This window comes from Hibiscus syriacus, unplaced genomic scaffold, assembly GCF_006381635.1.
Source record: "Hibiscus syriacus cultivar Baekdansim isolate YM2019G1 unplaced genomic scaffold, ASM638163v2 tig00111644_pilon, whole genome shotgun sequence".
NCBI lineage: Eukaryota > Viridiplantae > Streptophyta > Magnoliopsida > Malvales > Malvaceae > Hibiscus > Hibiscus syriacus.
In genome coordinates this window covers 112,323-137,433 of record NW_024063144.1, presented here as the reverse complement: position 1 = coordinate 137,433, position 25,111 = coordinate 112,323, and the positions used below count along the sequence as shown (strand labels likewise).

General features: G+C 36.9%; 3 protein-coding genes and 1 long non-coding RNA gene across 5 annotated transcripts; 2 read left to right on the top strand and 2 right to left on the bottom strand.

Annotated features, from left to right (window-relative positions):
• Positions 1-1,912: 1,912 nt before the first annotated feature.
• Positions 1,913-4,250, top strand: LOC120166784 (transformation/transcription domain-associated protein-like). Its single transcript, XM_039175984.1, has 5 exons — positions 1,913-2,047; positions 2,268-2,546; positions 2,763-3,314; positions 3,392-3,598; positions 4,044-4,250. Exons 1-5 carry the CDS (start codon positions 1,937-1,939, stop codon positions 4,161-4,163), a joined length of 1,269 nt encoding a protein of 422 aa, XP_039031915.1. The 5' UTR covers positions 1,913-1,936; the 3' UTR covers positions 4,164-4,250.
• Positions 4,251-5,096: 846 nt separating this feature from the next.
• LOC120166684 (RING-H2 finger protein ATL39-like) lies at positions 5,097-5,624 on the bottom strand. Its single transcript, XM_039175920.1, has one exon. It carries the CDS (start codon positions 5,622-5,624, stop codon positions 5,097-5,099), a length of 528 nt encoding a protein of 175 aa, XP_039031851.1.
• A 2,419-nt stretch (positions 5,625-8,043) lies between these two features.
• Positions 8,044-20,665, bottom strand: LOC120166782 (DNA-(apurinic or apyrimidinic site) endonuclease 2-like). Of its 2 annotated transcripts, XM_039175982.1 has the most exons (10): positions 20,500-20,665; positions 20,302-20,413; positions 19,995-20,207; positions 19,825-19,910; positions 19,623-19,738; positions 19,454-19,534; positions 19,135-19,335; positions 9,282-9,433; positions 8,384-9,156; positions 8,044-8,273 (listed from the first exon to the last, which is right to left on the bottom strand). In XM_039175982.1, exons 1-10 carry the CDS (start codon positions 20,605-20,607, stop codon positions 8,202-8,204), a joined length of 1,914 nt encoding a protein of 637 aa, XP_039031913.1. In that variant the 5' UTR covers positions 20,608-20,665; the 3' UTR covers positions 8,044-8,201. The 2 variants fall into 2 exon arrangements, with proteins under 2 accessions (XP_039031913.1, XP_039031914.1); XM_039175983.1 differs by lacking the exon at positions 19,454-19,534.
• A 2,399-nt stretch (positions 20,666-23,064) lies between these two features.
• Positions 23,065-24,324, top strand: LOC120166785. The gene is made up of 3 exons (XR_005519966.1): positions 23,065-23,211; positions 23,291-23,363; positions 24,076-24,324. It is a non-coding gene; the product is annotated as an uncharacterized LOC120166785 (long non-coding RNA).
• Positions 24,325-25,111: the final 787 nt, after the last annotated feature.

Below are 25,111 nucleotides of genomic sequence, written 5' to 3'. Positions count from 1 at the left end.
TTAAAATTATGAAGAACCAGCCTGTTCTGAATTTGCTTATGACTATTTTCTGAACATAACCAGACTCGTCTTGTTTTCGATCTTCTATACACCCTAACCACACGACCACAACCCCTCAAACTTTCAGAAGTCTTACTAATAAACAAGCCTTTAGATACCTGATATCCCAATCTCCATCTCCTGCACCTCATCATCTTTGAATTACTGCTAACCTTCTTAGACTTGCTTCCTTTGACATCCTCATCTAAAACCTCTAATCCCTTACTGACTTCATTTGCCTCCTCCACCCTGATACTACTATTCTCATCGTAAGTTTCAAAAATTGTTTGATCCTGAGAATTGCTATCATTGTCCACAGGACTACGCTGGGCCAGAGAAACAAACCCAAACTGCTCAGGCCCAACCTCCTCAAATCTGCCCATTTGGGAATTAATCCCACAATCTTTGACACCTTTATCTTGCCCCGAGGTGTCACCTTCCACGCTGAAAACCCTTTTCCACTCCACAGAAGGAACTTCTGTCACTTTCTGCTGACTTTTAGCCTTACCTAGTACTATCCCCTCGACACAATGGACAGTCCCTAAAATATCATTGACTTCCATGTTTAAATTCAAAATACCATCGATCAACGTGTCATCCCCAAGAGAAACGCCTGACACCCTCTGACAGTTCAACTGCTCATTGAGATCTTCTCCATCAATCCCATTGATCCCTTCCAACTGAGTCTCTTCCCCCGGGACAACTCCTCCATCCACATAACCATCTTCTTCCACCCCATCATCTAGCTCAGGGAAGAACTCATCACATCCTTCCACTTTAATTTTAATGCTAAAAGATCTCCCATATGTATTAATGGTTTCCTGGGACGGAATATCAAACGGGCTCTCCGCTCTTAACAGCATATGAGCCACCCTACAATCCACTCTTTGAGCAGTTTGATCCTGAATCTTCACTAACTTGCCCCATCTCGCTGCCAATCTAGAGAAGAAAGAAACTGACCAGCAATTGAGAGGCACACCCATCAAGGATACTTTACAGAAATATAAAGGAACACCCTTCTCCTCCATGACCGGCTCCAACTGATCAAACCAAAAAGACAACGCCTCCCATTTGTTCTTCACCGCTTCGTTTTTCTCTTCCACAGACTGAAAAACAACCAGACAGGCATTTTTCGCAAAACCCCACCTTACCACCTTAACATTAAAGCCCTCGGTCCTTAAGCCTCTTTGTACAAGTTCAACTTCGAAACTTTGCTTGCATATCCCTGTTAGAGATGATCTCAACCAAGTTCTTTCTTCATTTGGAATATGCACATCCAAAGACTTCTTAACCCCCCTCGGAACTTCATAGCTGGACCTCTGCTGAACCTCAATATTGTCCTTTCCCACTACCGACTCCTTGTAAGATCTTCCATCATGATATTTCCCTAGTAACTCCCTTCTTCTCGCCTCAACTTGGCCTATTGAACTCTTCCCACGCGGCTCCACTTCTCTGTCCGCACCCGACCCCACTCCAGTATCTCGCTCTCTTCCCCTCAGAAACCTTCTTTTATGGAATTTTGCAATCGACACCAATATTTTCCTTCCATCTACCATAACGTTATTCATCCTATCCTTTGCATTGAACAGATCCTCCTTACTAGCAAAATGCACAAACGCGAATGTATGATCCTTGTACTTTGGTCTCCTATTAACGAACGGAATGAATACCTTGATCACCTTGCCGAAATAACTAAAACGCTCCCATAAAACGCTTCTATGCACTCGCCTACTAAGATTATCAATAAAAGCTACCCATGCTCCTTCTCCAGGCGATGCTCCGCCTCTACCAGATGAACCAAAACCAAGCGCCACTTTCCCTCTCTCACTAGATTTCTCACTCATGTTTTCTAGCAGTTATTTTCTTTTGAAACACTGGAAAAATATACTACAGAGCAATGTTGAAGAACAGGTTTCCAGCTGTTCTGAAGACGGAGGAGGAAAGCAGGGTGTTACAGGACTTCCATGTAGTTGACGTAGAGATTCCAGGGCAGTATTTCAGTGATCAGGTAACAAAACCAAAACTTTCATGTTAGTTTCTGTACTCTTTTGTTGGGTAAACAACAATTTACGAGAATGACATTCTAGTCTTCCAGACAATCTGAATGCAACATGTTATTGAACTTCCCTAAATTTGTCAAGCAAATGCCAGCGAGAACAACAAAGTTGACTTGCAGCTTTCTACAATTACTTGTTCTAGGTAAAACTAATCATCTCTTGGACTACCAGGAAATTGCACCTGATCACACAATAAAGTTAGATCGTGTTGGAGCTGATATACAAATTGTTAGAAGGCATGGAAGCAGCTTTCGTCGTTTGACTCTGATTGGCTCTGACGGTTCTCAACGGCATTTCATTGTCCAGACATCTTTGACTCCTAATGCTAGAAGTGATGAGCGGACACTGCAACTCTTCCATGTAATGAACCAAATGTTTGATAAACACAAGGAATCCCGACGACGTCATATATGCATTCACACACCAATTATAATTCCTGTTTGGTCACAGGTGATTACTCTTACATGATAATATCTCTAATCCATTGATTTCTTTTATAGTTATGTGTAGGCGTCCGAATTCTGTAGATGTCATGTCGGAAACATTTTATAGCTTTGCATGCATGGAGACAGGGCCAGACTGGACCTGCATATAGCAGTTGGTCCCAGCATGCTATTCCTGTTTTATCCCCACCAAGATTTAAGAATAACCTATATTCTTTGACAGGTGCGCATGGTTGAAGATAATTTGATGTACAGCACATTCCTCGAGGTGTATGAAAACCACTGTGCAAGAAATGACCGAGAGGCAGATCTTCCCATTACCTACTTCAAGGAGAAATTAAACCAGGCCATATTGGGGCAAATTTCCTCTGAAGCTGTGGTAGATCACCGCCTACAAGCATACAATGATATAACAAAAAATCTTATAACGGATGGTATCTTTTCCCAGTACATGTACAAGACCCTACCAAGTGGTAATCATATCTGGGCTTTCAAAAAGCAATTTGCTGTCCAGTTAGCTCTGTCGAGTTTCATGTCTTTCATGCTACAAATTGGGGGAAGGTCTCCGAATAAGATATTATTCACGAAAAACACGGGGAAGATATTCCAAATAGATTTTCATCCTGCATATGATGCAAATGGGATGATCGAATTTGGCGAACCAGTGCCTTTCCGTCTGACAAGGAATATGCAAGCATTCTTCTCCCATTTTGGTATGGAAGGCTTAGTCGTATCTTCAATGTGCGCTGCCGCACAGGCCATAGTCTCTCCCAAGGTATGGTTTCTTAGCATTTGTAAACCAACCAAAGAAATCTCATCCAATGTCTGATTTACATATTTTTTTACTACCAGCAAACGCAGCTTCTGTGGTATCAGCTAGCCATGTTTTTCCGCGATGAGCTGCTTTCATGGTCTTGGAGAAGACCAGGGATGCCACTTGCCCCTACCGCTGGAGGTGGTAGCATGAATCCTGCCGACTTCAAACACAAGGTTATTACCAATGTTGAGAATGTTATTGGCCGGATCAATGGAATAGCACCAGAGTGTTTGTCTGAAGAGGTAAAAGTTTTTGGGTAACCTATACGTTTAGTTTAAACTATTACTATTGTTCTGTTTTGGTACTCAAACTTTATTCTTTTAAATATCATATCTAATGTTTAGTTTAGGTTTTATTTTGGTACCTTATCAGTGAAAATTTAACGGTTATGTTGACATGTCATCATAAGGTAATATCATGTCATCATTGAAAAAAATACCACGTCAACAGTTCTGTTAATTTTTTAACGGTGGGGTATCAAATTAAAACATGAATTAAACGTTAGGTATGGTTTTGAAAAATAAATAAAGTTTAAGTATCAAAATGAAACAAAAGTAATAGTTTAAGTACTAAATGTGTAGTTTAGTCAAGTTGACTACACTCAAGTTTCTGTTTATGCGTTGTTGTTCTATAGTAGCTGTTCCTTTTGGTTCTCCGACTTAAAACGCTTGTTGGTGGTGTATTCAGGAGGAGAATGTAATGGAGCAACCGCAATCAGTACAGAGGGGTGTAACTCAGTTAGTTGAGGCTGCCCTGCTACCCAGGAATTTATGTATGATGGATCCTACGTGGCATCCTTGGTTTTGATGGATCCATTTGTATTTTTGGTACGCCACGTGACAGTGTTGTAGATAATTAATTTAACAATGTAGAAATTGTTCACATAATTGATTTTGGCACCAAAACAAATATTTTAAGTGACCAATCCAACGGATCAATAATTTAATTTATCTAACAAAAGATAATATAATTAGGTTGATGGCGGCGAAATTTTTTTTATTGTCTTTATTGAATCATTTCATTGACCAAAGAATATCCCCTGCCTGAGTCTGCCATGAAAAGAATGTCACTCATCCCGTTACTCCTCCGAAGAATATCCGTTGTTGGTTAGAGATGAGTAAAATATAATTTGATTCGTATAATTGATATTTTTTACTCGACTCAAAAAGAATTAAATTAAGTTTGAACTATAAAATAAGATGTTAACTCGAGCAATGTAAATTTTTTTTTTTTAGATTACGCCCACCCCTCTGGTGTTGGCACAGCCTTCATAATCCTCAATCTCCCCCAATTTTCCTTTCCCTTCAATTCAGCATCACTGCTGTCTACGAATCTTGTGTGCTTCACTGTAAACATTCATACAGTTTATCCACCAATCCATCATCTTCATAGTAGTTATCTCCCATTTCTTCAAAGTTCTTCATCATTGTCTTCGTCTTGTGTAAACCTAGATAACTATTGTAATACAATATATTTTTTTTCAAAAATATATAAATTTAATTATTTTTATATTAGTTTGGAGTGATTATAAGGTACTATTGTTTAAAAGATTTACAACCATTTAACAATGAATGTTTAAACATTCCTATAGACGTGCTCAAATCCGGAACTTCTACAGATAACAATTATTTATCTAACCATTGAAATTACTTTGATCGTTTGGGTTGCTACAATTAATCAGTACATCGTGTGGATAAAAGAACTAGTATGTACTATTAGGCAAATGTATTGCATATACCATCATATGAAGCCAATAACTGAATTTGGATTACCAATATTATGCCTCTGGTTCCTGCAACTATTAGACCTTGCCGATCGTAGACAATGTTCTAGAACTTGATCCCTGCAAATGGGACAATTCAACGATGGAACCTCCAGCCATTCTTCAGTACACTTCTTATGGAACATGTGCTTACACCTCGGCAGCACCCTCACCCTGTCTCCATGCACGTACCCTTCCAAGCATATAGCGCAGTTTTGGTCCTCCAAATTCGTGTCGAAACAAGACGACCGCGTCGACAGCGCCGTTGATTCTTCGTATACGAGGACAGGAATCTGCTTGAGTTCGCTGTTGATGGACTGTCTTGGCTCGGTGGGATTCTCGTCCGAGGATTCGTTTGATCTTTGAAAGTATTTGTAGAGTAGGAAACCGATGAGACCAAGACTTACCACCGAAATCGTGATTGTGAAAGCAATGCGGTCAACTATTATTTGTTCGTACTGGTCATTGTGCGGTGAAATCTGTTCTCCCAGCAAATGTCTATGCATGTTTTGAGTCGAACTTTTGGAAGGCTCCGGTGAGAATTGTTTTTAAAATAGTCCTAGATGAGTATAAAGTAATATCTGTTCAGAGAAGATTGATCATTCAAAAAATATATATAAGGAAGATGGAGTTAAATAGTAAAAACAATGGCTTAGCCTTGAAGAAAACGTCTAATCTTCCAAATTTTAAAGGTTTAATAAGTGAGGAAACCACTCATTAATCATTTATAAAAAAAAATTAATCAGTAGGGATTATTGATTATTATTACGCCACGATTTGATTTTGGCTTGTAGTTAATTACGTTACCATCGGTTCGTCATTATCCTATTTTTTGCCACAAGTAAAACCATTAAGTGATTGGCGGTGTGTTAGAAAATAGTAACTGTAGTACTGCTATCAATTGAGAAGTAGCGGTAGAGAGGAATGAATAAAAGAATATTGATCAAGTGTATTGCTTTTTCACTGAATTCAAGAACCTTATCCCTAACTAACCATACTAGTTCAACTGCTTGTTAGTTAGCTAAAACCTTCTGATCTAAACAAATTCATCCTCAAGTTTCATTACGCACAACCATTGTGGAAGGGAGGGGTAATATCGGTCACCTAAGATTCTTTCGGAACATAATTCACTTGAAGATCTTGTGTCAGAACCTTGTCCAGAATAAAATGTAAGTCAAGGTCCACATGTTTAGTTTTGGCGTGTAAGACAGGATATGGAGACATTGCAATAGTGCTGGTGTTACTATGGGAGCTTCATCAAGTGACACTCCCATCTGGTGTTACTATGGGAGCTTCATCAAGTGACACTCCCATCTCAGCTAGAACCCACATCACATGTAGCATCTGCAAGATTTTGATACTCAACCTCTATCGTGGACCTGGAGACTGGCCGTTGCTTCTTCGAACTCCAAGATAGCTAGTGAGGACCAAGGTTAGACCCGATACCTTAAGACTGACAGTATGTCATCAGGGTCACTGCTCCGGTCTGCATCGAAGAATGTTGTAGTGGTCACCTATGCCAGAGACCATAATCCAAGGTGATATGCAGAGACCGAAGGATTCTCTTTAGGGAAAGCCAATGAGCATGCTGAGGATGTTGTATGTATTGAGCAACTTTGTTGAATGGAAAGGCTATGTCCGGACGAGTGTGGCGGGTGTATTGTAAAGCACCTACAATGCTTCTATACTGACGAATATCCTTCAAATCTTCACCATCTCAACTTAGTTTAGGTGTCACAGCAATGGGAGTGTCTACTGCCTTTGCATTTGACATGTGAGCGTTAACAACTGAATATATTTAATTTGAGACAGGAATACCCCACCTACAAGCAAGTATTGCAAGGACCCAAGGATTAAGAGGGAAAATCTACAATGAAATTGTTGAATGACTTGTAATATATGAACCTCAGAACTGGCTGTCACTAAGATGTCATCAACTATGTTGCTGCATATGCGTGTACCCCGGGCAGCATAATTGTAAATCAACAAAGAAAAATACGATGTTGAGGCCTGAAACTGCAAAGATTGAAGTAACAGCTTCCCTTTCTCGATGCGTACTCTTCTAAACGTATAACATTGTTTTATGTTCACAAACATCATTGTTTATAAACTTATTTATAAATTTATGTCTAAAATTTATATTTTTACTATAAAAGATATGTTTGGATTTTTTTATTTATAATACAAGTATTAATAATATTCATGTTCGGTTATTTTATATTAAAATAAAAAAATATTATTTATTTACTATTAACAAATTTACTTTTAATTGTTTACGAGCATTTACAATCATATATTTACGAATATATTTGTTAACATACTCATTTAACGTTCATGAACATATTTATTTACCATGTTCATTAATATTAAAATTTAAAAGATTGAACATGAACATATAACTTTAAATAAACTAACACAAACAAAATTTTAACATTCATATAAAATATGAAGAAAAAAAGAACAAACAGGTTTAAAAATAATCAAAAAAAAAATAAACAAGTAAAAATGACTTCCTCAAACTTAGTCTACTTATGGTCCGATTTATGTTTGCAAACTAAAAAAACACATGCATTTATCTGCTGGTAATTTCTATTGCCACATGATGGCCTCTGCTGCGGGTTTATTAGAGTTTTAATACAGAGTCTTGTACCACGGAATAGTTTCGGTGTTCATTCAAGATGATTGATTGATGAGGAAAATTTCTCCTCTTTGAATAAATTAAATGGTTGAGTGATGAAGACAACTTCTCCTTGAATCGTATAATAACATCATTCAACCAACAAAAAGGAAACAGATTACATTACAGGAAGCTGATCCTACGGTGGTAAAAGATGCCTGATGATGACATCCTCACCAAATGCACTGGCAAATTTGATCCCATTTCATCATCCAATATGAACTAACATTCAGCACCTTCAATACATGTAATAATACTTTCTAGCATGAATGAAAGACTCCACTTTCTAGCATAGAAGAGGTTGAAATGGATACAGTGATTTACAACTGTATGCCAGTATTGAGGAGCAGAGTGGGAAGCGTATATTTGCATATTCTCCCATCAAACTTGGGCTGAAAGATCACCATCACTTCGGCCGAGATTTCATAGAAGCCCATCTAAAGTAACCGCAATTCGCTTCAGGGTTAGAAGAAGGGCCCTGTAAGATGCCAAAATAACAACTCAATTACCAAGTATAACTTGCACCTTTCCTAACATAAACTGCACTCGAAGTGCAGAGTACTTAATGATTTGATGAAAAACACATACCTCGGCTCGAGCGCACACATAGAATCTATGACCAAAAGTAGGACCTGGTTTCTTCACTACTCGAGAAATACAAGGTTCTCTATGGCCCTTGCAAAGAGGAATGCTGTTCTGCATGAGTTGTTGGATCCTTTGCCACTGCAGTAACGCGTCGCCGTTCTTCTGTTTCTCCAAATAACTTCTATCTCGTTCTTCTTGACCCTGTGAGAATGCACTCCCATTTGTGTCATTTTTCTTTGGACTACATAGACAATCCAGTTTTTCTCGACCCTGAGAGGATGAAATCCCATTTGTTTCATTCTGCATTATGCTGCATCTACAATCATCTATCACAGGAGCTTCCAGGGACTGATTGCTAGAGTTTAGGGCAACAGCCTGGCTAGTTGAAATATCAGTAGCAGAATTGTCAACGCCTTTATCTATGTTTGAACTTTTCTGGAAAAATGATCTCAATGAGAGCTGTAGGCTTTTTCTTGCTTTTTTCCTCGTTTCTTTGTTTGGCAATGAACCGACATACTGCTTGTTGAATGCAATTGGAGGATTACAAGCAGCCTCCTCTGTGAGATCTTTAGAATGACCAACATTTAGGATGGGATTATCAGAATCCTGATCCGAAGAACAGCAGGACATATCGGTTCCAAGAACATCACTATTAGCCATAGACCTTTTGACACCATGACTGCAACCTCCTGAGATGATACTACCATCAGTAGATGAACCAGATACTACATGGGATTCGACTTGCTTAGAATCTTGCCTTCTCATTAAAACTGACGCTGTCCAAATAAAAAAAGGGAGAAAAATCTTTGAAAATTTAAGATGCTGCAGAAATGATTCTGTAAAGATGGGAATACTAATTTTAAATAAGAATAATACACAAAAATGGGGATAAATCTTGTACCAAGAGTTTGCTGCAGACCATGAACCATTGGCAAATATCTAGCAGCTAAGGATGGAGTGCTATGTACCGAGACATCTGGGATATCCACTAAGCATGTATAAACAGGTGCATGGTCCGAACCTTCTAACTTAGTGTTCCACCCTCCATTCCACCTACACGAGGAAAAATTGACAAAATCATGTGAACAGAATGACCAAAGTGTTCCACATTGTCAGAGTTGATTTATAATAACATGATACTTCTTCTTTGAACCAGATTCCTTTAGAACATCTGAACCTCCAAATGAGCCATCAATTCCCACAAGGCACTAAAAATATTCACTTGATAACTGGGATAACAAGCCTTATTCCAAAAAACGATGAGAGAGAGTGTCAGAGAGAAAGCTGAAGAGAGAGAGATTGTCAGAGAGAGAGCTGGAGAGAGAGAGAGAGAGTATCTTAGGTCTTCATTCCTCCGGTGAGGATTGGATGGTGTTTGTGGACAATCTGAGCAAGAGAGTCTCTAGGAGAACAGTTAAGGAAATTTTTCAACAACAGGGTCGTGTATTGCGAGTTTTCATTCCGAGTAGTTCTAGTAAACCGAACTATAGAAACCACACGTTTGCTTTCGTTCAGTTTGCTAAGGAGAAAGGATTGAAGAAGGCGGTGGAAAATGTAAATGGTATTTGGATTGATGGAAAGAAAGAAAATATCTGTCGGGGTAGCTAAGTATCAGAAGCAGAGGTCTAGGCAAGTTGCCAGTAGAAATTCCATAAGAGAAGAAGATACGTTGTATAAGGGAGGGAATTGGAGAAGAAAAGTTGATAATGAGTCCTTTAATCGATTGAGAGATGAAAGATCATATAAGGATGTGTTAGCCTCCAATGTTGGGCTGAGGGAAGTTCTGGTGAGCAAAGAAAATAGGGAGGGGATTCCTAGAAAGAAATCGGGGTTGAGGAACTTGTGGGAGATGCACATTCCCTCGGATGAATCGGATTGGGTGAAAAGATCATTGACAGGGATCATTAAAACACACTTCGATTTGGATCTAGTGATGAAGGGTCTGGCTAGTGATGGGATCAAAGTCAAGTTAGCTAAATGGGGTTATGCAAGGAACTCATGCATTTTAACCTTTGCTTCAGTGGAAGAATTAAAGGAGGCGTGGCCGAGTAGATTGGAGATATTGTCATTTTGGTTTGAATGGCTTGATATGCTTCTGAATGAGGAAGGCTTACCGATGTCTTTTTGCTCGGTTGAATTAGTTGGAGTTCCCTTATTATGTTGGAATGTCCCGTTCTTGGAAAAACTTGTTTCAAGGTGGGGGAAGCTGATTTGCATTCAAGATTCGACGGTTAGAAGAGAGGATATGGCGGTTGCAAGGGAACTGTTGAGGGTGGCCAGTAGGTCTGTAAATGAACTGAACGTTCAGGGAACCGTTCATGAACCGTGCGGCGGGAAGTTCGTTTATGTGCGTTTATTTATTAAATGAGCGAACATGAACAAGATTTTATGTTCGTTTAATTAAATGAACGAATACGAACATATGTCTCGTTCGTTCATTTACGTTCGTGAACGTTCGGTTATGATCGTTTATGTTCGTTCGGTTATGTTTATTTATGTTCGTTCGGTTATGTTCGTTTATGTTCGTTCATTTATGTTTAACCCAATCTTCTTAAATCAATTTTGGTGACCAATTTGTAAGTATCTTAAAAATATTAATTAATCTGATATTCTGATGACCAACTCCATAATTAACCCAATTTTATTTGGAGATTAAATCCAATATGTTAACCCGTGAGGCACCTCGTACCTATATTCATTTTCTCCTTTTTTTTCCCAAACCCTAGTGTTTACTGGAGAGTGGAGACGATCAGTGAAAGCTTCAAAACAAGTTATATTATAATGCAATCTGAAGTTTTACATGTATGTATTCATCTCTTTCTTTGTTTTATTTGGCTTAATATTTGATATGTAAAGTTATTGTGGGTATCTTCACATCTAAAACTCAAGAAAACATCATACTTCTTTCTAGAAATAGATAGGAAGATAAAGGTAACAATCGGAAGTATATGAGCATCAGTAAAGAGAAAAATATATAGAATTTGCCAGAAAACAAAACAAAGGTTTCTATGCAATTTCTGAAAAAGAGTGTAATAGCGGAAATAATGGGTTTTTCAGGAAGAACCCATTAATAAATAGAAAATACACTTTGACAATGAACTTTTGTTTTCATAGTTTTTGTGTGACCTTTAGTTGTGGAGTAGACTTTTGGTACGTTAAAATTTTGAATAGTGTTTTAACAATAATATCAATTAGATATGTAACATCGGATGGATTTCGGATCTATGTTATTGCCTTGTAGTCCAATTTGTACCGTTTGAAATCTTCATGCTATTAAATTTTCTACTCTACCAATGGAAAAGACCATTATTAACAAATCTCACTAAATTCTGACATTGATGTCACAAAACTTTTAGCCGGCGAATTTATTATAATAACATAGTGGAAAATGATTGTTCATATGTAATCATGGATCACTAAGATAAATGTTGTAGTGTTAAATTAAAGTCGTGTAAATCATTTAATATCTTTAAAAGATTGATCGAAATATTTGATATCTTTAAACATTTTATCACTGCTAATCAATTTTACGCTATTTATCACTGTAGATTTGGTTGATTTGCATTGTCGACTATTTTTCATGAAAGAACAATGGAAGGTAGGGTCTCCAATGTTTATGTTCGTGTTCATTTATGTTCGTGTTCGTTTATGTTCGTTTATATATTAAACGAACGAACATGAACAAGCTATATTCCTTAATGAACGAACATGAACAAAAAAATTTTTATTCGTTTATGTTCGTTTATTTATTAAATGAACGAACATGAACATACCTCCGTTCGTGTGCGTTCGGTTTGTTTACAGGCCTAGTGGCCAGTCCTTTTGATATACTGGAAACAGTCACACTTGGATCGTATGGGAGATCTTATTTGGTTAAAATTAATTTGGGCTCGGTTTATATGAAACATAATGGTTTATCAGTAGTGAATTCAGCGGTGGACGACGGTGGAGTATACAGGGAAGTTGCAGCATCAGAGGAGGGAGATGATCGGTGCTTAGGAGGGGTTGGTAGGCTCGACGTATTAGACGAGGATACTAGAGGTAGAGTCGACACGTGGTTGAAAGGGGATGAATGTACTGCTGTGGCTGGCGGCTGTGAGGGTCAGCATTTATTGTGGCAGGTAGAAGGTCAACCTAGTGGGGAAAGGGTGTCAGAAATACCAGAAGAAAATTTGAATCTAAAAGGGGAATATCTGGGCCTTGGGTTGAGGAATAATTTCTGTTATGGTAGTGAAAAAGCCCAGTCAGATGACTTTAGTGAGCCCAACTCAAATAATACAAGATTTTCTCTAACTGGGCCAGTTGTTAACTTAATAAAATTGGGCCATGGAAAACAGAAAGATTCTCGGGTGGACATTCTAGGTGATCTGCAACAGACAGATTTGGAGAAATTAAACTTGCAGAATTTGGTGCCTGCTAGGCTTGACTCCAATTTAAAAAGGAGTGCTGGAGAATCAAATGTCAGAGTACAGTCTCAATGTAGAGGGTTTTCTAAAAATAATAATTTTGAAGGGTTAGAGGAAGAAGTTGAACTGGACAAAGAAGAAAGAAGTATGGAGGAAACAGAGGTGGAAAGGGAAGTCGCACCAGTCCAAAGGTTGGAATTCAGGTGTTGGGAGCCAATCAGGAGTCTTTCTCAAATGGTTTAAGGAGTTGGAGTCCTTTGGATCACTTGTCTAGAAGTTTGTGCACTAGGAACGTCCCAATAGGAAGGTGGAATAAATGAATTGTTTATAAAGTATATAGAAGATCTAGGGTAAGAAAGGTGTGGTTTAATCTGAGCAGAGAAGATGGGGGACTTCAAACAAGGGAGTTGGTTGTTCAAAATAGGAAAATTCTAAACCCTCTTTCGAGCAGTCAATCATATCTAAATTCCTTGGTGGAAGGATCCAATTCCATTGATGAGGAAATTGGTGTTCCTCATATTTCAGCAGTGGATATTTCTCAACATTCAGGGAATGTATAAGTGTTCTCTATTGGATCTAAACCTGTTTCTATGGCAGGGATAGTGAGTAGAAGAAAGAGAAGGCTTTTGATTAGAGAAGCTTTGGATGTGGTTAGCTTCCCTACTGTTTATTCTTCAACATTCTCGTTGTTCTTGGAGGAGGCATTGGCTACATGGGAAGTTAGCAAAATACTGGGGATATCTTTTAAAGAGGGGAAGAAGGCCTTTCTGGATAAAATTATAAATTTTGAGGAGGGATTGGTCGAAAGTAGGGAACGGGGGAAATCAGGGGATTAGATTTCTTTTGTTAACTAGCTTTAAGGCTTTGGTGTTAAATTTCTCGTTATGATAAATGTCAACATAATTTCATGGAACGTAAGGGGTTTTGGAAAAAAGGGAAAAAAGGGAAAATCAAGAGTTGTAGCTAATTTGGTAAAGAAGAATAAGCCGAGCTTTCTTCTCATTCAAGAAACAAAACTAGAAAGTTGCTCTTTGGCTCTTAGGAGAAGGATAGGGGGGAGACTTCTTAAAGGAGGAATTGTTGCTCCAGCAGTGGGATCTGTAGGTGGATTAATGATTATGTGGAATGACAATGATTTTGAAGTCTCCAACATCCACTTAAATGGCAGATTCATAGCAGTTTTTGGGATGTTTAGGAATTCAAGTGAAGAGTGTGTGATTATTAATGTTTATGGTCCATCCATTGAAGTTGAAAAGGAAGATTTTTTCAGGGAGCTGTTGGAGTTTGTTTCTGCTCAAAATTTATCGGTGTGTATTGGGGGGGACTTTAATGTGTATCTCGATCCGGCTGAGAAGTTGGGCAAGTCCCAAAACTGGCATTCTATTGATATATTTAGAAATTTCTTATAGTAATCAAATTTAATTGATCTTCCTATGGTGGGAGGAAGGTATACTTGGTGTAATAATAGAGAAGACTCTACTTGGGAAAGACTCGACAGGTTCTTAATCTCTGGGAGGTTTCTAACCTGTTTTCCGAATGTAGTGCAAAGACTTTTGCCTAGATCCTTATCTGATCATAATCCAGTTTCATTAGAGGATAAAGCTGTTAATTGGGGTGGGTCCTAAACCATTCAGATTTTTTAATTATCTATTAGAGGAGGAAGGATTTGAGAACTTGGTTAAATCTTTCATGGTTGATATGAGAGGGAGAAATAATAGAAGGGAAATCTTCAGCATTTTACAAGGAACAAAAAAATTAATCATAAATTAGTCAAGCAACAAATCTTTTGGGATTTCCAAGTCTATTTCTGATTTAGAAAGGAAAATTAATGAACTGGACTTTAAAGCTCAAGATGGAATTCTCTCGAAGCAGGAGTGGGATCAGATGATGCAGTTTAGAACTAATCTCTAGAGGCTGTATAGGATTGAAGAAAGCATTTGGTTTCAGAAGTCGAGGACTAGATGGATTAAAGATGGGGATAGAAACACAAGGTTTATTCATCTGTTTGCGCTGAATAGAAGCAAAAGAAATGAAATTTTAAGCTTGAAGATAAATGGGAATGTGGTTTCAGATCCTCAGCAGTTAAAGTTACATATTTCGGAATTTTTTAAGGCAACATACAACTCCAATTCAACAACGGAAGTGGAGGACTTACTTCTGGAATTTGCTAAGCTGTCAGGGGAACAGTCTAACAAGCTTGAAGAGCATTTCTTAGAACATGAAATTTGGCATGCTATAGCATCATCAGACAGCTCTAAAGCTCCAGGACCGGATGGTTTCACCATGGGTTTCTTTAAAAAATGTTAGCCAAGTTTAAAAGAGCATATGCTGAAATTTTTTGAAGATTTATATTTTGGAAGGAAATGGGCATGGTTTAAATCATGCGTTTATCATACTTATTCCGAAGAAGCTAAATCCGGACAACGTAGAGGATTTTAGACCAATTAGCCTTGTAGGCAGTTTATATAAGATCCTCTCTAAGGTTTTATCGAAGAGACTGAGTTGTTGTGTTGGTGATATAATTAGTCACTCCCAGTTTGCTTTTATACCGGGGAGACAGTTGTTGGATTGTGCTGTTATCGCAAATGAAGGGATTGATTATTGGAGAAAACAAGGGCTACAAGGGGTTGTTTTCAAAGTAGATTTTCGTAGAGCTTATGATTCTGTTGAATGGCCAATTTTAATCAGAGCAATGTCAGAGATGGGTTTTGGTAAGAGATGGTTGTCGTGGATATCTCAGTGTTTATCAACAGCTTCAATCTCGGTTCTTGTAAATGGGTCTCCCTTGGAAGAGTTTCCTATGGCCAAAGGACTTAGGCAAGGGTGCAGTTTATCTCCGCTTCTGTTTAACATTATAGATGAGCTGCATCACTTGATGTTAACTAAAGCAGTAGACAGGGGTCTTTTCCAAGCTTTCGTTATTGGGAAATCTGAAAACTCTGTTCGGTTGTCACATCTCCAATTTGACGATGACTTGATATTTTTTGTCAAGCATCTCTTTCCCAGATTAAAAATGTCAAGAGAGTGTTGAGGATTTTTAGTATTATGGCAGGGTTGCATCTAAATCTAGCTAAGAGCAAGCTGTTTGGTATTAATGTGGAAGAGGAAGTCTTAACAGATTAGGCATTAGCAGTGGGTTGTTCAGTTGGTTCCTTTCCAACAGATTACTTGGTACTTCCTCTCGGTGCTAAGAAAAACTCAGAAGCCCTATGGGATCCAGTCTTTAAGAATTTTAGCTCCAAACTTTTCGGGTGAAAAGCTTCTTGTCTCTCATTGGCTGGCATAACAGTTTTATTGAAGTCGGTGCTAACATCCTTACCAATATTTTTCTTATCTCTTTTTAGAATGCCTTGCAAAATTGGTAAGAAGCTCAATTCATTAATGGCCAGATTTCTATGGGGGTAATGAGGAAAAGAGGAGGATACACTGGGTGAATTGGAGATCAGTTTGCAAGCCTCTGAATTCTAGTGGTCTTGGTGTTCTTGATTTGAATCTTTCTAATCGGGCTCTTTTGGGAAAATGGATGTGGAAGTTCGCCAATGAAAAGAATACTTTGTGGAAAAGTGTGTTATGTAGCAAGCACAAGGTTAGTTGTAATACCATGTTTATTAGCAAGGTTTTTCTCCCAAATCTTCTTGGATTTTGAGAGGTATTGCTAACAATTTCTTGAAGAATGACTCGGAGGGTGAATGTATCAGATCATATTCAAAGTTGAAAGTGGGAAATGGAAAGTCTATTTCATTTTGGACAGATACATGGGTTGACGAGTTTCCTTTAAAAAATCTATTTCCTAGAATGTATGTGCTTTCTACAAACAAATGGGGTAAGGTTGCTGAGTTTGGCAGCTTTGATTCGAACGGTTGGGTGTGGAACATCGAAACCAGAAGGAATTTGTGTGACTGGGAATTGGATCAGTAGTTGGAATTGATTACAAAACTGAAGGATTTTAAACTGGCAGATTCAGTAGAAGATTTTTTATCTTGGTCTGCAAGTGGGGATGGATTGTTTTCAGTAAAATCTTGCATAAATGCACTCGGGAAGGTGTTTGGGGTTCTGATTTGTGGTTAAAAGGGGTGTGGTTGGGATTATCTCCTCCTCGTGTTGAAGCTTTCTTGTGGCAGCTAACTCATCAGAAAGTGGCAGTGAGAGAAGAGTTGGTGAACAGAGGAATGCAACTAGGGGATGATATTCTTCCTTTTTGTAAGAAACACGTGGAATCAGTGCAGCACTTATTTATTCCGTGTTATGTAGTTTGGGAATTATGGAATAAAATAGCAAACTTTTGGGATCTAGCCTTAGTACTTTCAAAGGACCCACCTTCTTTACTTAGTTCCTAGGGTGAGCTGAGGGGGAATTCGTTGATTTGGAAATTTATTCCGGGAGTAGTATTTTGGTCGATTTGGAAAGCTAGGAATGCAATGGTGTTCGAAGGTTCTCCCCTTGACAGGATGTCTCTGTTTTTTATTACTAGATTCAGGTTATCTAAATGGTTTCTAGCCAAGTACCCTAAGTTTCCTATTCAGGAAGATGTGCTGATTGGTGATCCATCTCTTGCAGATGGTATTCAAGTTCTTAAACCTAAGAATTTTCAGGTGATTCGTTGGTTCCCTCCCCTGTTGATTTTTTGAAGATGAATGTTGATGGAGCTGTTAGACTTGATGGCACAGATAAAGGTATAGGAGGTATTTTAAGAGACTGGAATAGCAACACTCTTCTGACTTTTTCAGAAAATGTAGGTCAAGGTCCCCTGCCGGTTGCTGAGTTAAAGGCTATAAAGAGAGGCATTGAAATCTATTTGTCTTCTTGCTGGGTTCCTGTTGGAAGGTTGATTGTGGAAAGTGACTGTAAGTCGGTTGTGGAATGGATTCAATCCCCGATTTTGGCTCCTGTTTTTATCTTGCCATTAGTTAAAGAGATTTCATCACTCATCTCGGAAAGGGTGCACTCAGTTAGGTTGATTCCAAGGGCGTGTAATGGGAGGCAGATAGTTTAGCAAAGTTGGGGATTGGTTGATTGTTAGGCTATATCAGTGGTTTTTCTTGTTTGAGTTTTAGGGTTTTGGTTGTTAGTAGAGTTGTTAAGTTTTTTTGTAATACAATATGGAGTTATTGTTAAATCTTATGTAATTTCGTACGAGTAATAAAATTTTTAAGGCACTTTTTTCCTCCTTCCGCTGATTAAGGAGCTTACTTTCAAGCTCCATTAATCAAGAAGGGGTTTTTTAATGAGGCTTGATATTCCTATAAAAAAATAACATGATACTTCAGTTACCACAACAATCGAATCGTAGATGTTAGATAATTAAGGCAATCATCAAATAATCTGAAAAGAGAAACTTTCAAATTTGAAATGTGTAAAAAATTCTTCTACTTTCTTATCTTGTTGGTTCAATTTATTTCCTAAGTCAGTAATGTTGAACTTAATTCCGGAAGGCAGGAGCTGTCTTGTGGACCTTATGGAAATGTCGGAATCATTTGATATTTGAGAAAGGGAAGTTAGATCAAATTCACTTGTTTTCTCTAACAAGATATAGATTGACTGCCTGGTTCTCGGCAAAGTTCCCTAATTTCCCTTTTCATTTAGACTGCCTTGTTGAGGACCCGACTTTGGCAGATTCCTGCAATTGTTCTAAGCAATCAAATCCTTCCTCGGCCTCTTGGAGTCCCCGCCCCCTGGTTTCTTTAAAGTTAATGTGGATGGGGCTGTTAACAGGGATTGGAAAAGGAGTGGTATTAGTGGACTTCTTAGAGATGCATAGAGCAAGCTGTTGGGTTCCTTTTCGGCTTCTACTGGTCCAGGCCCCCCATCCTAGCTGAATTGAAGGTCATTCAAGCTGGTTTGTCTCTGTTTGTGGATTCGGAGTGAGGTGCAAAGGGTCAGCTAATTTTGTAAAGTGACTGTCTTAATGCTTTTGAATTGGATAAAGAATCCAGGCACTTGCCTTGCTTCGTTTCCTCAGCTAGTCAATGTAATTATTAGGCACATCCAGAGATGTGCTAATTAGGAGGAGGATAAGTTAGCAAAGTCAAGCATTGGTTAATTTGGTTTGTATCTTGTCTGGCTGGGCAGGTTGTTTTGTTTCTTTGAGGGATGTGTCTAGCCTCGGTGTACTCTCAGCTGGGCTTTTAGTTTTCCTTTCTGGTGTATTTTGGACCCATTAATAAATTTTTTTTGTGGTACTCTTTTCCTCCTTCCTATGTTCGTTGAGTTACTATCTGTATTTCGATGAATATGAAGGGGGTTTTTAATGAGACCTCCTTCTCTTATCCAAAAAAAAATGTGTAAAAAATAAAAAGTTAATTATCTTGTCATACTCAATCTAACGACATAGTTGGATCTAATCTTTACCTTGGCGTATTTCCAGGTTTCCACCGTTTGTATTCTGTCAAGATATCGCACTCCTTTACATGGCAGGTTACCAAATTATGTCCCTCCACATCATGCTCCCCATGTATGCAAGGCCCAGCACATAGAATATGATCAATTCTTGTCCCATAATTGAATTGTTCGGCACCAGTATTTGATGGCCAGCATGTAAATGCATCTCTTCTGCAAAGAAGACAAAGATGAATATAAGAACTCTTCAATGAAAGAATAAATGCTTAGCGTTATAAGAGGAATGTTGACAAATTAAATGAATTCAATGTCACAAGGAGAAAGTTTAAACCTGTTTGGGTGTTTTGCCCTGAAAACATCAAAGAAACAACCTCTAGATTCCACAAGCTTGGATCTAAACCATGTTCTGAACCTAAAAATGAATTTCAACTGAATTAGTTACTTTAAAAGAAAATCGGTTTTGTCTCATAATGAAGACAATCTATATGTCAGAGGCTTACTCATTCTTCTCAAAATTGGGTCCTGCATCACAACGATCAATAGCACAAGGAGCAATGTTGAGGTCACCAACAACAAGAATCCTCCTTCCTTGTCGCAGCAGAGACTCCCATCTTTTCTACATCAAAGACAATCAGTTTTAATCCCATTGCACCGATTTCACATCTTACAAGTAACAATTCTTACCAAAACAAACTTCAGTACCTCTAATATCTTGAAAAAGTTAAGCTTGAATTGAATTCTCTCGGTATCACCATCCCCAGCTCGGGGTCCATACAAGTTGAAAAGAACTAACAAATATATTAAGCAAAGATTAAGATAAGCTCTCATCATAAAAAGAAGTAACACAATTGATAATACAATGTTAAACTAACCAAAATGAGCATGATCAGTGATAATGCACCGTCCCTCACTATCAACATGATGAAGCTCCTCTCTTGAAAACTCCTCAAGCCCTTCAGTTACGGAAGCGGCTTCATCTTTTCTAGAACAACCTAAGAGGCCCGTGAAGCCTTCCTCTGCCGCAACCGGCAATGCCACTTCTACACTTGAGAATGCCGACTTAACACGACAAAATGTAGCCACACCTGCAAATATATAATTTTTTTTTGAAAAAAAAGAGGGAACTTTTCTTCTTCTTCTTCTCGCTTTCTCATATAGGCATAGAATCAAACAGCTTACCGGAGTACCCAGTTCGGCCTTTACCGGAGGTATGAGTGCAGGAAAAGAAGGATTCATAGCCATCGGCTATTGCCAAATCCGCCGCTAATTCTTGTCTTCTCAACTTCGTCTCCTAACTCAACCCCAAAAAAGAAAATTAGGGATAAAAGTAAATTAAGGGATAGAAAAAATGTAGAATAAAAGAGGGGAAATTGGGACCTGGATGCAGATTATATCGGCATCAAAGGAATTGAGTAATTTGGGCAGAGAACCGAATTGGGAGACTCTTTGCCTCAGTCCATTTACGTTGTATGTTACTATCTTCATTTCTTCATAACTTAATCAATTCCAGCTCCTTTCTTTTCTGGTTTGCCCCAACCGAATCTCTCTCCTTCGGATGGATTTCCTTGCGATATCGCCGCTTGCTTTTTCTTACTAATTCTTGGGATTCTTTTAAGAGTTAATTACATCATATATCCTTAAATTATAATATTTATTTTAGTTAGTCCTTCAAGTTTTAAGTATTCCAATTTAATCTCTAAACTACGACTATCATTTTAAATTAGTCTTTAAACTTTTGTACATTCTTATTTCATCCCTAAACTATGACCCTCTTTCTACCTCAAACTTTAAAATCTTTCGATTTCATCCCAAAATTCATCCAAATATATAATTAGTTTCAACCATAGTTTAATCAAGATTTTGTTTTTTTTTAACATATAATAATATAATTTGGCCTAACAATTTTATAAAAAATATGTGATTAGTATATACGTATATTTTGGGATAAAATTAGAATGCTAAAAAATTTTGGAAATCAAGTTAGAATAAATGTCATAGTTTGGGGATAAAATTAAAATTATCAAAAGTTTAAAGACTGATTTAGAAGGTTGAAATTTAAACATTTAAAGTTTAAGGAGTCATACTTTAAGACATTTGCAGCAATTAACTTATTTTTAATATTAGAAAAGGTTAAATTACAAGAATCATTATTGTACTTTGCTCTATTTCTTAATTTATTTATTTTACTTTAAATCCGTTCAATTTTCTCACTGAAGTTTATACATTTAGCATTTTTAGTCACTCGACCATTTTTCTCACTAACGGCGTTATGACGTGGAATTTTTATTATTATTTTTAAATAACAATTTTCAAGTAAAAAAATTAAAAAAAAAAACCTTTTTTCTGCCCCATTATGTTCTCCTCATAAATCCATGGACTAACTTAAAAGTATACTCGAACAGAAACAATTTTATCGTCGCATGATAATCAAAAGAGGTTGGTTTCTATTTTTCTTGGCGGGGAAAGGCCGACTTCGAGATTGTGGATTCAGATGCAAATAAAAAAATACGTTAGATATGGATCTGAAAATTCAAAGTATCATTATCATAGATGAGAAGAAGTTTGGATTTTAGAGGATTAAAGTACTACGAAATCTCAAATGAAACCGTGATGCTGAAAACCAATATCCCAAACGAAAATGTGATTCTGAAAACCAAAGCAAATCAAACTTCATCACCACCACCTTAAGTTGACAGCAATAGAATCTTCCATTTCTTTTGCAGAGTCAAGAAGCCTCTCCATCTTTGGATATGAGGGGAAGAATTTGTACATGGCTGCTTATGATTGGAAAATCCACATTGCACTATCATTTAACCTGGAGGAAATTGACAGGTGAGTTCCTCGTATACCACCCTGGAGAGGATGCTAAAGGAGGGGGAGAGAAGAAGAGTTGAGCGGAGAAGAAGAGAATGAGAAAGGAAAAAAAGAGTTTTTTTTTGCTTTTGTCTAACTTTTTTTCTGACTTGGAAAATGTTATTTAAAAATAATAATAATAAATTCCACATCATAACGCCATTAGGGGAGTAAAAGAGTGACCAAAAACACTAAATGCATAAAGTTCAGTAAAAAATTGAATTGATTTAAAATACAATAAATGAAATAGAAAATAGAGCAAATCGCAGTGATGATTCATATAATTTACCCAAAAAATCATTAAGATAAAAACTTAGAAACAGCAGCAGCCCAATAATTTGGATTTTACTGTACCCAAACAACAAAAAAACAGGCCGACATTAGCTTAAGAAACCCACAATGGGCAACTAAAAAATCTAAGCAACACCAACAATCAATTGGTCTAGTGGGATGAGGCACTAGATTTCTTAAGCAATGTCAGGGGTTCGAACCTTAACGTTTGCGAATGGAGAAAACTGGATTGGGAGGGTCGCTCTCGTCTCTACAATACATGATCTGGATTAGTGGATCAATAGATTAGACACCGGTGATTAATTCAAAAAAAAAAACTAAGCAACAAAAACCTAAAGAGCATAGGCTCTAGTGAAATGGTATAAGGGGAGACCTTGATTTTGTTGGTGTTTTCATGTTTATTTATATGTAAAGCTTTTAGAAAGGTAATTGGGGGTGTTAAAAGTTTTTGTTAACCGATTAAACCGATCGAACCAAAATTTTTTTTTGATTAATCAGTCGGTTAACTTAAGGTTCGATTGATTAACGGCTAATGATCTTTTCAAAATTTGTTTATCGATTAATTCGGTTTGAAATCAATTAATTAATCGAATTAACCGAAATTACTAAATATCAAATTTATAAATATTATTTATATATATTTAGACTAATCTGCTCCAGACCCATTAGTTACAAATCCAATTTGTCTAACCCAATTAACTTTAACTCATTAAAGACCCATTAAAGATCCAATTAACTTAAACCCCTAAAAATAAATAAAATGTTAAAATCAGTTGGGAAAAAAAATTAGGTCGAAAGAACCCTGAAGTCTTCAACGCCCAAACGTGAAACGGCTGTTACTCTCTATCTTCTCAAAAACTTCTCAATCCTAAAGTTCTTCTCAAGAACTTCTCAATCCTACGATATTAGATTTTCGAGCTTGCATCTTTGAATCTTTTCGAGCTGGTAAGTTATCAAACTTTTGTTACATATAATTTCTGCTTATTTCTTTCCCCCAAATATATTCCAACTTTGTAATTTGTAGGTGAAGCGAGTGGAACTGCTTAAATTGTTCAAAGTACCATAACAGAGTTGAAAATCAGTGCAGATCTATTGAGGTAGTTCAAAACAATGAATTTTTGTTTTCTATTTTTTTTTTGCATGTACTAATATATATACTCTATCATGTTGGTTTGAGAGATTTTGTTCACTTCTGTTTATTTGTTTGCATGATTTGGGGTTTAGGGTATGTAAAAATTCTTGAGGATTTAATGTCTATAGAACACAGGGCATTGTAAAAAACTAAAAATATAGAAGCTGTTAGGAGCCATCTTTTTCTAATTGAAACCCTAAACCATTCCATTAAAAAACAATACCAATCCCTGTTTATACATGGAGTTGTAAGTAATTTATAAGACAATAAACCAATTGAAGATTAGAAAACTTGATTTTGAGAAATTAAAAAAAAAAATAAATAAAGGGGAGTCAATAGAATTGAATATTTGAAGTAGCATAAAATTAAAGAGTTGGTGGTGCATAAGTAATTGTTCAGTGGTTGAGTATATTTTTTTCAAGAGGAGAAGTTCATTATTTATTACATCATTAATCTTATTTATTATTAGTTGGATTAATGAATGTATTCATTATTCATCTTGGAATGCATTAGATCCTACCCTCAATTCATAAGCTCATAAGCTTATTTACTGTGAGATTGTGAGTGTGAGTAGAAGGAAGGGTACGCATTCTAGTCTTTTAGCGTGTATTATATATGATCGAATTTTTTAATGTTTATTCTAGTCTGTTTTTACTGATATAGTATATATTTTGTAGTGATAATGCAAATGATGATTTTTTAGAAGATTTAATAGATGCACGTGAAGAATTTTGAAGAATGAAGACTGCTGGCTGCTGCTCCCTATATAATTGTATTAGTGGTTCTTCTAACTTGGTTTATTAGACTGTTTTTACTGAATTATTAATGTATGGAGGTCGGAATGTATGGAACTTCTTTTCTTTTTGTATTTCGTTATGCTTGGAGGATGGAATGATGATTGTTGAATTATGATGCAAACTGGTTTTTCAATGAAATAAGTCACACTAATGTTATTTTAGAAATGGAAAATTTGTAATAAATTCAGTTAATCTGTTAACCGAACCGATTGAACACCCCTAGAGGTAGTTGGAGGTGAGACATCAAATGGGGAAGGAAAAAGCCAAGTTATCTTAGACTTAAATCAATATTCTACTAAGAAAGGATTAAAGTGAGTGTGAGTGTGAGTGCGAGTGTGAGTGTGAAACGAGAACATTTATATGTTATTTCTAATGTAGAAAACTTGCTCATATAAGTTTTGTTAGGCTTTGGTGTAGGGATCAGGTTGGGTTAGGCTTTCGGCCAATTCGATCCAATCCGAAAATATAAATCTCTACCTAAAACTCGATTTGACATGTCTTTTGAGATAAAACCTGAACTTTAATTAATTCGACCCGAAACAAATATATTTATAAAAATTCTTAATTTTATTTAAAAAAATAATGATTTAATTGAAAAAAATATAGAGATGAATATTATTGCAATTATCCTTAAATATATAAAGTATTATTGCTAACCAAAAATTTTCTTTAATTTCTTAATCAAAACAATAACTTGAAAACACCCATGATAAAATAAATTAACCATATTTATATAAAATAGTTTTACATTAAGAGCTCTTAAAATAAATGATTCAAAATATACAGACCAACGTTTATAAATGAAGTTACGACTTGAATATACAAAAAGAGGGTCTACAAATATACATGCCCTCTAAAGAAATAACTCGAGACGTACTCTGCTTAGCAACTCGGTATGGATCTTGATTGCTCAAAA

Coding starts and splice junctions, on each gene's coding strand:
- LOC120166782 (XM_039175982.1), bottom strand. CDS start 20,607: ATGAAGATAGTAACATACAACGTAAATGGACTGAGGCAAAGAGTCTCC. Junction 19,336..19,453: donor AGGGCAAAACACCCAAACAG/GTTTAAACTTTC, acceptor TCTTCTTTGCAG/AAGAGATGCATTTACATGCT. Junction 9,157..9,281: donor TGGTCTGCAGCAAACTCTTG/GTACAAGATTTA, acceptor TTATTTGGACAG/CGTCAGTTTTAATGAGAAGG.
- LOC120166784 (XM_039175984.1), top strand. CDS start 1,937: ATGTTGAAGAACAGGTTTCCAGCTGTTCTGAAGACGGAGGAGGAAAGC. Junction 2,048..2,267: donor GGCAGTATTTCAGTGATCAG/GTAACAAAACCA, acceptor TTGGACTACCAG/GAAATTGCACCTGATCACAC. Junction 2,547..2,762: donor TAATTCCTGTTTGGTCACAG/GTGATTACTCTT, acceptor ATTCTTTGACAG/GTGCGCATGGTTGAAGATAA.
- LOC120166684 (XM_039175920.1), bottom strand. CDS start 5,624: ATGCATAGACATTTGCTGGGAGAACAGATTTCACCGCACAATGACCAG.